This window comes from Scophthalmus maximus, chromosome 12, assembly GCF_022379125.1.
Source record: "Scophthalmus maximus strain ysfricsl-2021 chromosome 12, ASM2237912v1, whole genome shotgun sequence".
Classification (NCBI taxonomy): domain Eukaryota; kingdom Metazoa; phylum Chordata; class Actinopteri; order Pleuronectiformes; family Scophthalmidae; genus Scophthalmus; species Scophthalmus maximus.
This window is the reverse complement of record NC_061526.1, coordinates 19,771,607-19,784,670: the sequence shown is the minus strand read 5'-3', so window position 1 is coordinate 19,784,670 and position 13,064 is coordinate 19,771,607. Positions and strand designations below refer to the sequence as shown.

The 13,064-nt window shown below is 42.4% G+C and overlaps 1 protein-coding gene and 1 long non-coding RNA gene across 10 annotated transcripts in view; one reads left to right on the top strand and one right to left on the bottom strand.

Moving 5' to 3' along the window:
• The window catches only part of LOC118318591, a 175,554-nt gene extending 164,441 nt beyond the window's left edge, over positions 1-11,113 (top strand). For 8 of the 9 annotated variants that reach the window (XR_004795770.2, XR_004795774.2, XR_004795771.2 and 5 more), the window contains 2 exons: positions 7,564-7,636; positions 10,374-11,113. This is a non-coding gene — a long non-coding RNA (uncharacterized LOC118318591). The remainder of the gene's footprint in view (positions 1-7,563; positions 7,637-10,373) is intronic. The other variant, XR_004795765.2, reaches the window with a different exon arrangement.
• Positions 8,106-13,064, bottom strand: part of snd1 (staphylococcal nuclease and tudor domain containing 1) — a 157,028-nt gene continuing 152,069 nt past the window's right edge. The window contains exons 23-24 of the mRNA XM_035648341.1: positions 10,494-10,538; positions 8,106-9,090 (exon numbers count right to left, since the gene is read on the bottom strand). Coding sequence (XP_035504234.1) covers positions 9,025-9,090; positions 10,494-10,538 — 111 coding nt within the window. The 3' untranslated portion in view covers positions 8,106-9,024. The remainder of the gene's footprint in view (positions 9,091-10,493; positions 10,539-13,064) is intronic.

Here is a 13,064-nt window from a genome sequence, read left to right as displayed (position 1 = left end):
CATTCCCATACAACGCACAAAAGCAAGTCTCAGAAAGCTCAACCGCCTTGATTAAATTAGCCTGCAGGATCAAATCCCCCACTTCTGTGTCCACTCACAATAACTTCCTCACTATCTGGGACCTACAATGGAACGGACCCGCGGTCGGAATAGGAGCTTACAGGAGAAAAAAAAAAGGAAAATACTCTTGGGTGGTGAAATGTTAAGAAGCAGGATTACACCGCAAACTGCAAAAGGAATTACATGTAAATCTATATATTCTGGACAATGCCGACCTAATTAAACTTGAATCTGGCTCTCGGGAGCGTCTTCCCTCGAACCGGTGATTCTTGAAAGTTGAGTTGTTATTGCGCCGTATTTTTTTAAGGATTATTTTAAAAGGCTTAACCTGCTTCTTCACGCCCTCCTTTGTGTGATTCAAAACAGTCAATTCACGTTATAACTGAATAATGGGCGAGTGCAGTGGTATATCCCACAAGAATAAAAAAGGTGTCATATTAATAAATCCACTTCTACTAGCAGCAGTTATGACCACTGTCGCTCTGAATCCATTTAAATATGATGAATCATAAGGTGTAGAACAAGCTGTGGAGCTCAATGGCCGTGTGTGGACAGTGGACAGATCCCAGGGGGCTAAGTCCAATACCTCCTACTTTATTAACATTATGGGCGTGAGCACGTGCAAATGGCCGGGACGGGAAAAAGTTCACAGATGGCTCTCTGGAATATTCACTGATGAGATCGGAGTGGCAAAATGTCTCTCTGGAGCATTCGCACATCTGCATAATTCAAACGGGTTTAATGGAAAGAAAGAATTAATTTGACAAACCTGCCTGTTTGAAGCATTAAGAATCATATTAGTACTTTCAGGAATATATATAGTTTTTTTTCTTCTAATTGATATGTTAATAAATGAAGCAAAGTTTACACTTTTATCCAGTGTAATTGAAGGAAAAAATAACATTGTCTAATGCAAATCCTTCATATTTTCATATTTCTTGGAAGGAGCAGTGGCCTCCTAAGACAGACAGGGATACACAACAATAACAAGTCCTGCTGTGCTCATTTGACCGTGTGTTTATCCTCACATTAGATTGTTTTCTTCTCCTTCTTTGCAACATATTTCAATCATGACGGTGAATCCACCGGGGGCTTCGCCAATTCATGCGTCTGAGCTCTCGCTGCCAGCGACTAAGAGGACAAATACATGACAAGCGGCAGTTTTATGAAATCCAACGGGCCTGACAGACCGCATGTGTTATGCATAGCGAGCTGCTCGGTTCTGAATCCACTGCCGACGGAGTTGTCAGGACAGTGGAGCGCGTGCGCGATGATGAAAAGCACAAAAGGTGCATTCACAATGAGCTCGGCGGGAACGAGGAGGGAGCGTTGTTTGCACTTAACAGTTGAACTTGAGTTTTCACCGTTCACTTCAAACCAAATCTGGAGACAATGCAGTGTTTACGCAGGTAGGAGAAAAGAAGTACATAAGACAGAAACAACAACGAGAGGCACTTGAAGGCAGCGCGGTGACTCTGAACTCTTTTACACGAGGGAAGTAGTTTGAATCTCCTCTGATTCGAGTGTTGTCGTTGTCTGCGTGCTGTCGTAATATGATGATGTCTAATGCTCCTGAAAGAAGCGGCTGGTGTCACGCATAAAAAAACAACAACCAAGGAGCCTTTTGTCAGGGTAGATGTCATCCCTGATCGTGGAAAAGTAATGATGACAAAACACAGTGTTCTACAAGTCGACAAAATGGCACATTATGTTTTTTTCCTAGCCCGGTTTTGAAAACGGCGACGTATAAAAGTATGAAGCACAGCAGGAAGTAAAAACTCAAGCACTGGCTGCTACAAAACACAGTTTCTGGGGGTTAATGGAGTCAATTTCTAACTTAAATCCTATTCGGGGAATGTTTCATAATTGTCAGCCAACTGTGTCATTTCTATTTCACTGCAAACACTTTCAAAATTCTTTCAATTCTCTCCCTTGGCTCTCCGTCTCCATGCCCCTGAGTTTTCACTCGTACTGTACTTACCGATGCTGACCTTCTTCTCTGAGAGAGAGTTTTGAGCCGTTCATCTCTTTGAATTGAATCTCGTAAAAAAACAACATTTATGTATAGGCTTCTCTTGGCAAGTTGATGTTAAGTTTGAGGTTTTTTCTCTTGCTCATAACGTGCAAGATAAACAACTCCAACCATATTCTGTTCACGTCTTGTATGATTTGTTGAATTGTATCTAACGTTTCCATCACCTACATCATGATTTTCTAGATTCAACATATTAGTTTTACCTAAGTAATACTGTTCACTGTGAAAAGCTTAAAGATCCACAGCTGATTGTAAACCATGTATAAATGGAAAATCCTGAGTTTCATTCCAGTGTCGTCTTTATGCAGATCAACTAATCAACACCAAAAAAACTGTAATTAAATTGAATTTCATATCAGCTCGCGATGAAAGGTCAGTTATCATAAAACCACTCCGTCTTGAATTGAACACTGGGCTGAATCACGCACATGAACTGGAGCCAAGTTGCAAACTGGTGATTGATCGTTTCACCCAAAGTAATTCTCGTCTAATGCATAAATTACATTTTTATCCCATGAACATTTTTTAATTTTGTACAGTAAAATCTCCAAATGTTGCATCGTTTTTACAACAACAGCTGCTCGTGCGCATTAAAAAGTCCGATTCATGTGTAGTTATGAATGATTAAAGGGACGTTGTGGCGAAGGGGTGGCAGCTCCGTCACCAACACGTGTGATGTATCATCCATCAGTCAGGGCCGGCCACTTGTCCTGCAGACTTTTACTTGTTTGACAAAAGATGTATGTCAGACTTTGTCACATTTGACTGCTTGGATTTATGGTTATTTTATTCCGACTCACACTAGTTCAGCAGATGTTTACTCGACTCTGACTCGCAGGTTCTCAGTGTCCACGTCGCCCGGCTCATTCAAACCTCTCTCCTCTGTAAATACATCTGTCAGTTCTCACCCGGCGTCGCCGAGGCCACCGGAGCTCTGAGAAGCTCGTTCCATCTCCGTGCTCTCCGGGTTTAGCTTGACAGAATATTTTTGACCTCTGCCAAGAATGTCATGTGATTGGTTTCGATGTGTCTGTCTGTTGGCGAGCAAGATTACTCCCAAAAAGGTTTGATCAGAGACAGGTCTGGATTGTGGAAGATTTGGAGGAATTTTTGTGATTTGGGTGAAACAGCATAAACTGGTGTAAGGTGGATTTCTCAGCCTCGAGTGCTCTTGTTCTTTTACTGAATAGTTCTATTAAGGCTACTGATGCACTATTAACATCAATTCATAGTGCTTTGTTTGTCTTTTTCTTGAAAATATGAATCTCGGTGGTCTGGCCTGTTTTTTTTATGGTTTGTCGCAGCTGTTGTGTGTCGCTTCTAGTGTCAGTTTCATTGTGATTGTTGATTGAGCTTCAACTCTCCATTAACATGTGACTTCTGTCCAAAACCTGACAATGTTATCTAACGTTACCGGCTACTGTGCGACAAAAATGCAAGATGCTGCTTATTAGTATCAGCAGCTAGCAACTAGTTAATGCAGCGGCAAACGGAAAATGAATCAGATTCACATTACAGTCTCTTAGGCTTTGTGTGTTCACCAAACAATCAGTGCACAAGTGTGTAGCTTTACAAAGGTTTGGAGCAAACGCCAACGCCACGAATTAACGCCGACCTCCTGCAAAGTGTGATTTTTGTCCTTTTTGACAAAAACATTTATAATATTAAAAAAGCCCTTTTCGACAGGATGCAGCGCTTAAATTACATGTAGAGTTCAGATTGCGTGGCCGGTTCCGTGTGCCGGCTGGAGCAGGTACAGTCTGGACTCAGAACGGCACCACTGGACGACAGAGGGGAGGACGGGAGTGCGTGTTGCTGAGAGATAAGGGAAGACGGGGGAGCGCTGCAGTATTTTTTTGTCGGGGTAGAGGCATGAAATTAAGTGGCATGAATGACAAATGAACAATTCAGAAGAGCGGATTGACATTATAAATGGAATAAAATTAACTTGGTCTGCCAAAAAATCCACACGTTTTACCCCCCTGATCCCAGACTGTGGGAAGAGAGTTAATCAAACATCAGTTCATCTCTGATGAGAGATATCTACAACGGAGAATTAAAAAAAGAATCAGAGAGTTTGAGAATAATGTCGTAATAAAGTATGAAATGATAAATAAAGTCATAATGTTATGAGGACAAAGTCATATTAAGTTATATGGCTTTCTTCTCTATGACGACTTTGTTGTTTTAATACTGTGACATAATTCTCACAATCTCAGAATTACTTTTTGTTCAATAGAGCCCCAGATACTCGTAGTAATCAAATAGGTCTAAAATAAGTCATAGATATCAACGTAGAAAAGATGACTCTACTTTTGAATCATCAATGTCATATTTGACGTGTTTGGTGCAACAGAAAAGTGAACAACAGTTTCACAATCGTGGTTCTGTGACCAGTGGTGCGTTCACTGACACTGACACAGGAACCACATGCAGTTGGTATTAACCCTCATAGGAGTTTAACAGCGTTTTCTCTTCTTCGGGAATTATTGAGAAGGGTTTTGTTTTCTCCCCCAAACCTCTCGGAGAGGAAACGTTCCCTGAGTTCACAACGAAAAAGATATTTCCTCTACTGTTGCTTTGTTTGTTTTTTTCCTCCCCTTTCTTCGTCGCCGTCTCGTCGCAGCGCCGGTGACACATGTAAACACGTGGACAGATTAGAGTGAAAACACAATTTGCCTGATTGAATAAAGGACCTCGGTGATCGGCTGCGTTCCTCTTTCAAAAAAATCCAACATATCACGGTCTAATTGTTGTTGACGCAGCTTTGGTTCGGCTGCCTCCGACGCCGCGGAAGGCAGCGAATAATCGACATTTCTATGCAAACAATTTGCTGACAACGGTTCCCTGTAGTCCGCCTGCGACGTCTGCCGGGCGTTGTTTCAACTGTGACAGCTTCACAAACAGAGCGCGGAGATGAAACCAGAAGGCTCCGGCTCGCAGACGAACCACTTCTCATATCTCCCATCATCACTTTCTCTCCTCCTTTCAGCAATAAGGCAAAAATACAGGGAGAGTGAATGTGTGGAGGGAGGGAAAGTGTTAGAGACGATGGATAGTTTGTGACAAAAAAAGACACAGGAAGGACATAGATCTAAAAGACAAAGTCGTCCTGCGAGTCCATGAGTCAGCTGACAGGACAGACAGGATTCTTAATTGCCCTCAGAGCATATTTCTTATTCCAGCCGCTGGTAATTGGACATGAACACCGGTGATGAATTGCTCAGGCCACCATTGATTTGGTTGCTCCCGACTGTGGCACCTGGAATTAAGACTGGCATCTTCCACAGCGACTGTATATTCAAAGTCATTTAATCATTCCTGCTCCTGGAAACCATTGTACTTTGCTTTACAACAGAACCGTGTTTTACTGCGTTGTACAAAACCTCAACCGCACAGAAAGTCATAAAAAAAGCATGTTTTTAAATACAAGTGCTCTTGCCATGTCTAATTGAAAAACATGTCTTTGAGGCTGAAGCTGGGTTTTTTTTGTGTTTTTTTTTTAAACACAATTTGAATGTTAAGTAGGAACATTTCAATCTTGGTTTCCGTCGTCCGGGGCAGTTTGCAATAACAACCTCTGGTCACTTGTTCAGAGAGTTTAATTTCAAGAGGGAAAAAAAATCATCCAGGCGCTTCTTTGTTCACACTGCAGCTGCTGTTCAGCTTCACGATACATATGTATATGCTTCTGACTATACTATACATAGTTTGTGAATCATGCGTTCTGTTCTCTCGTTGTTTGCATTACCCAGTCAGAACGTCGTCGATGTAGAGAACTTGTTGTCATAGAGACAATCAAATCTCATCATTTTGTGAGTTATTGTTCTATCGTATCACGGCAACAGCACCGGAGCCACATACGTTTCAACAACTATCCGCGTTAGCTTTCCTGCTAATACCGTCCTATTGACTGACGTGAGCTGTTTTCAGACATGAACTCTGGAACATTGGGTCCAGACATCTAACAGAGTTCACCATTCACACCAACAGGAACATTTCCAGAACATTCTGTGGACAGGGCGATAATTCCTCTGCGGAAAGCGGTGGTTTTGTTTACAGTCATCAACATGCCCACTGTGAATTTTCTAGAGATTTTCCGTCTCTATTCTCACACTGGCTCACTGACATTTTCCTGAAATTTCACCAGGGGTCTGTCACGAAATACGCCGCAAAATGTCCAGAGCAACGTTTGCGTAGATTCGGGTTCTCGCACACAGCCCATCCGGAGTGTCCGGACTTCAGTGCACGTCTGAAAGCAGCTTCACATACAAGTTTCCTGCTAATGTACAGAACATGTACTTTCAATTCGTCTAGATTAAAATGTCGGTCTTGTCCCTTCTCTACAACACACTGTCTGCACACAGCTTGTGAGCTTCAGTTTGCAGTACCTATCCTTGTATCTCTGCCAGGGGCTCAGCCTGTCGCGTCCCCTTCCGAGGATGTCGGGAAATTACCTTATACAATAACAAAAATCTTGTAACGCCACATTTAAGGAAGACTTGACATTTTTGTCTGCAGACGGGACTGTGACGTCGCCGTACGCCAGTCCTTCATCTTGAGACGATAAGCATCTTTATTGTGTTTTATCAGTGGCTGATGTTTATCCATATGGTTCATAATGCGCGCGAATCAAATTTTTCCCCTTCGTGGGACCCAATGCAGTTCAAAGTGTTTATCCCGAGGTGGAGGACTAGTTTTTGTGATTTACAGCAGTCGGGCCCGCTCGCCTCACACACTCCGAGCTGTCACTCTTAAAACTGATTGATGGCTATTCTGGTTGAAAACATCTTCCATACGTCTCAAATGTAAATGAGGCATATGTCACATGCACGTCACCGGCAGCTGGAGTCGCTCACACTGATGTATTCAGTGTAAATATCTATTTCACCAAGGTGACCTTGAAGACGCAACAAACTTATGAATGGTGCGGCGGATATATCGTCGTACCTGTGTCCTCCATAAACGGAGCTTTAAACCATGTGAGTGATGATGTGAGGAGGCAACGACTTGGTTTATGTCAGGTTTTGCAAAGCACGGGCGCTCTGTGTTTAACAGTCATTTATTTATATGGCAGGTCATATTAAATGTTTATGAGCACTTTATTATACTTCTGTTTTTTTTTTTGTTTTTTTTACCATAACATGGTGGATATAGCTACAGTGTGTTTGAGGCCCAGAACTCACATCAAAACTAGCGCTATAGTATTTTTTAAATCTATGAGAGCTAAACACACATAAAAAAAAAGTATAAACTGTATATTTATTTAACGTAAAGCTAAACATCGCAAAAATGTTTAAGTAATGTTAAAGTACATCTTACGTTTTGGATCCGCCCCCACAATCCCCATTTCACTCATCTTCCTTTCCTTGGGCATCTAAAAAATAATAGAAATGATTAACAAACAGGTGCATGTTCATATCTGCCGATCACCAAACATTAAAACGTGACTTTATACTTTCTTTCAGGACCCTTTCATACCAACCTTGTTAGAGGTCCGGACCTCCAGACGTTTCATTTCATCCGGACCAAAAAGAAAAGGTATGGAAAGTTCCTCAGACCACGATCCAGACCACTGGACCAAATTGGAAATTCATATTTTATTTGAGTTCCCAAACATTTCAGACAAGCACTCATCACAAAAACTCCTGGATTAAGTTGCATAAACTAGCATCGTTTAATACGTGAAAATACGTTGTTTGGTTGACAGAGAAAAGCACAACTACTGCAGGTTGAAGAGATGAAGGTAAAACTAGTTCAAACGGAGGCTTCTAAATTATATTTGCAATGCTAATTTAGACAAAATACAACTGCTGGGGTTTAAGTCGAAACCTGAAGTGTTTAGTTTTACAGGTAACAAAAGCTTTTATCGTCGCAGAAATGTTTTATTAAAATCAAAGATGCAAAGTCGAAATCTAAATTGAATTGGAAGTGCGTAAATCTTGGGTCCAAGCAATTTGTGAAAAACCTCCAAACTCCTTCAATTTGTCTTAAAAATGAGAATCAAACATTTGAAGTTTGCTTATTTTTATTCAGCAGATTTTTAATAGAATGCAAAGGTCCATTAAGTGGAAATAGATTCAAACACTGTTTCTGCCATGGCATACAGAGACGTGATCATAACCAATGTCAGAATGTAAACTTTACAGAAGGAGAAAGATGATAAAAATGCCACGAAGATGTGGCGTCCATATTTACTGGTCATAAAGAATAAACGACAAAACACTCTCCACGAAAACATACGCAAATTTCATCGTCACACAGATATACGTCAAAGACAAAAGTAAACTCATCATCGTGGTGGTGGTGTTCCTTTTCATCTGTGTGGCTCCACCTACAGTATTTCTCTAAAATAAATCCATTTACACATTTCAAGATATCCTCACATTTACATGAAATTCATAAGGGTGGAAGCATTTGTCTGCAAATAATAATAGCGTTTTACCCCCATCCTGTCCCATATAGAGAGGGGCGCAGGGCTCGGGTGTGAGTATAAGAGAGCAAGGAAACACACACACATGATTATTGAAGTCATGACTCACACAGGGAGTCTGCTGAAAGGGAAACGTGGCAAATAACACAGATTGGCAATAGTGCAGGCTGCTTGAGCTGGCAGTGGCCCATCAGGAAGAGAAATGATGAGTGTTAAGTGATTCTCGCATGATTCATTTTCTAAATTTTATTCAAGCATCGCTAGCATGATCTATTTGGAGCTACAGGGGCTTAACTGAAAGAAATGAAATGGGTATGTAGAGCTGAGAAGTCCGGACCTGGAGGGATGAAATGTCTAAACAAAAAAAAGTAAGAGTGAGTCTTGTCGTTTAGTTTGTCCTAATTTCTTTGCTTGTTTCTTCTGTCCGATGCGTCGCTCGCCGTCCACGTTGGTCTTTGGAATGGTGTTGATTGGATGGTCGATTTTTGTTTCTATTTTAACGGCGGTAACCAAACTCATCAGCGTCGTCCGCGCGGAAGTCTCCGTAGCGCCAAATGTTGAGCTGGTGGGAAGACAGAGATGGATGTTATTGACCATGATGATACAAAAATCAACAAGTGCTTGGAATGAGACGTCAATAACTTCCACTGCACGTTAAATGATCAAGACAAAAAACAGACATGTTGAGAGAGAGAGTGCACACTGCTTTCACAGGCCAGAGCGAAGGCTGAATCATCATTTAATGCGACTCCACCCAGTCTAATACTTCTCCCGCTGCATCGGCTTATAAAAAATCACATGTGTGTCCGAGCTAAACGTCTCCTACATCACAATGCGATTGGCAAAGTGTGTGTGTGTGAGATTTGGAGCAGCATTCAGTTTAGTCTGGGTTATTTAAATGTAATGGAAAAAATCCGAAGTGTGTCTGTGTGTGTGGCTGTTTGTTTCTTCTCTGGCTCTCAGAGGCATGAGCGCTCAGCTGTTAATGCTGTGATTCATAGCTAATTAGCGACTGTGCTAATTAGCACTACTTATTAGGATGAATGAATGAATGAAGCCATTTGTACATATTGTCATTTCCCATCTCTCACTCTGCTGCTGCCTTCTCTTTTTTTCTCTCTCCTCCCTGAAACATGGTTTAACTGATTCAGAGTCACTTCCACCTCTGACTGACTGTGCAGGTACGGAGTAAATAAAGGTCCTTGGGACTTACTATTAGACAATGATTATTGCATCTTAGCTGAATTGAAGATTATTTCCTCTAACAGCCGGACACTGTAGTTTTTAGTCAGTGCTCCTCAAACGGGATTATATTGTGCATTTGTTTGGGACGGAGTTCTAATGGTAGGTACTTATGGATGATCAACACGTTTCCCTTCGTCCTGATGAAGGAACATGTCGACCTGTGCTAATGGGGAGAATCATTAATGTGTATTTAATGGTTGTTGGATGAAAGACAACAGAGCACAGAGGAATAAACTATCAGGTTCAGGCTGCATAGGAAAATACTTATTTGTAGATAAATGTATTGCTGCTGCTGTTATTTAAGATTCCCTGGGAACTGTTCCCATTAAGGAAAAAATATCAAATATCACCAGACTTTAACTTTAACATAGGCATGCTTTTAGAAGACGATGCTGCCAGTTTCCCCTTCGACTGACCAGAACATTTTCTGTGCCCGGTTCAAATCGTTTCCATGGTGAGATGTCAAAGCTCTGTGATCTGACTCATCTGTCTAACACTGTGCTGCCTCCTCCTTCGTGTCCCATCTTGCGAGGGATGTCTCTCGCTTTCTGCTAGTTGGTGTAGAAAAGTAATTAGTGTTGTAATGCTTTCTCTGTTTAGGCAACATTCGATTTTTTTCTCGGAGAGAGACGCAGACAAAGCGCCATTATTAGGAGGCAACAGAGACGCTGATGAAAAGGCAAAGAAGAGCCGGTGGCGGTCTGGGATGGAATGACTTACCCTGGCGCTCTTGGCAGATTCTTGGCTGTTCAGGTATTCTGTCACCTGGGGGAGAGAGAGAGAGAAGGGTCATTATGCATATCACATCACCATCACACAGGATTGTAAAGGATTAAGGTGAATCAATGAATTCTTTCAACTTGCTCTGACCCTGGAGACACTTCTTTTACCTGCTTACATGAAAATTTGCTTGTTTTTTCCTAATTTTGCACAAAGTTCACTCTCTTCTTCTTTTTTTGGGAAGACTCTCCCAGCAAAAGCAGATGTACGGAACACAGTGTTCTCCGAAGATTAACAGGATCAAGATAACACACACTGGTTATCTCACTGCAGGGGAATGTGGAGGTCATCGCTCCATGCTACGACACACACCAGTAAGGGACTGGAGATCAGAACATGTCGTGGCTCTGCCCCGTGTTCCTGTGAGCCTCAGGCCGACACCTCAGGAGCTACACACAGGTCCTTCCTGCTTCTATTGTACAGCATGGTGCTGGGTTAATAAGGTCGGAGTGAGACACAGTGAACAGGAGCACGTCTTCATACTATTCCCGATAACACCCTTCTTCCTTAAAATGATGTCTAATCCAAATAAAACTCAATAGTAAAATTCAACGTCGGAATAATTGGTAATGTGTGTTTTGTTCCCTCAAAGCGACAGCTCTAAACCCAAAGAACAATCAATTGGCAATTGAGATTAGGAAGAGCAGCAAATCCTCACATTTGAGAAGCTGGTGCCAGAGAGTGTCTGACATTGTTGCTCAAAACACGACTTGAACAATTAATCAATAAGCAAAAAGAGTTGTAGTTCACGAAATGAGTAATCACTCAGATGTGACGGTGCGTACTAAATACGAGCTGTGTCCAGTGTGTGTGCAGAGCTTATTATTTCATATAACAGTGACGTTCGCTGTTCCCTGTCATGTCGGTCAAAACACACACACACACACACACACACACACACACACACACACACACACACACACACACACACACACACACACACACACACACACACACACACACACACACACACACACAGTGCAGGAACATTAAAGCAGAGCTACCATACTAATGTCCAGCTCTACATAGTATTTTCTTGGGCACAGTTAAAAAAGAATGTACTTATTTATATCGGATATTGTTATGCAGCCCCTCAGTTGAGCCAGTTCAAAGCCCACATTCTCTCCTGATTGGCTGAACTACCAGAGAAGCCTGCTGAGGTGGAGCGCCCGTGAGCACCAATTCATCCTCTTACTGGCGTACATTAAATGCCGATAACACTACTCAAGTAAGACGGTCGTGGGAGAACAAGCTGTGCTCGGAGCAGTGGACCAGACGGAGAAAGTAGAAAAGAAACCGCTGGAAATGGAGCTTTTGGACTAACAGGAAATACTTTAACATACGAGGTTCTTTTGTTCAGTATAGACACAGCCATTTGTTTTGCTCCACACAAAGAACAGAGAGGGTAAATGTAATAGAGTTGGAAGCAGAGCGGATGAAGCCAATGTGCAGTATTGAGCATATTGACTGTTTCTGCTGGAACAGCCATTTAGCCTCATTGAACGAACCAGTGATGAGTCATAGGGCAGAGGGACGTGTTGGGTGTAAGTGGATGTATGGACCTCGGAGAACTCCGTCAGCACGGACGTCCTCCACCATCAAAGTGTCAAAGTGCACACAGAGTGATCAAGCCCTACTCAAGGTCCACACACCCCTCTCTCTTTGACGTGATGCATCCCCTAACCGCTCACCCCAAGATGTGCCATCATGATTACAACCCTGACATAAACCTTAATCTAATCTGAAACCTCCAACAGCCCAATGAAGGTGTTTCACAAAGTGAGGACACTCCGTTAGGTCTGATAGTCAAACTGGTCTACACACATTTAACCTCAGTCACCTTGGCCGATTGAGGCCACTCGCCTTTGACAATAGCGAAGACCCTGACCAAGATGAGACGGTCTGGTCTACGGCAGATTTCCCATTTGCCGTCACCACTGCCGCCTAACAACGGAGCTGCAATGGCCCATGGTACGAGAAAGGAGCACAATGAATCCTGGATCCACCATTTGGATCATTTGTTGCTCGGGATTGGAAACACACATTCGTTGGCCGTATTTGAAGGAGCTTTCCAAATGAGACAGCCGAGTCGTGCCACTGTGACGCATCAGTCTTCAAAAGTAGCCTCCAAATGAGGCGGCCCCTGATCTTGGACGCAGCTTCTCCTTCTGTGAACAGTGGAAGTCATGTTCTGTACTTTTGTGAATCTGAGTCTTGCTGGATTTCTGACTAACGGTAGGAGTTAACATGACAGTAACAGAGAAAACTGCTTCAAAGAAATACCCAAAACAAAGTCAATATAACAAAGGAGAAAGTGAAGAAGAGTCATTGTTTTCTTGTCCTCGGATTCAATTGTGCACCACATTTTGTAGCTTATTTTAGTAGCAGATGATCTGGCGTTCACACACACACACACACGCCAGATGTTAAGACGGTCGAGTGCGGATTGGGCTCTAGAGTTTAATTGCTTAGCAAGCTCGTGCACATAGGTTGATTTGATAGCTGCGCTGC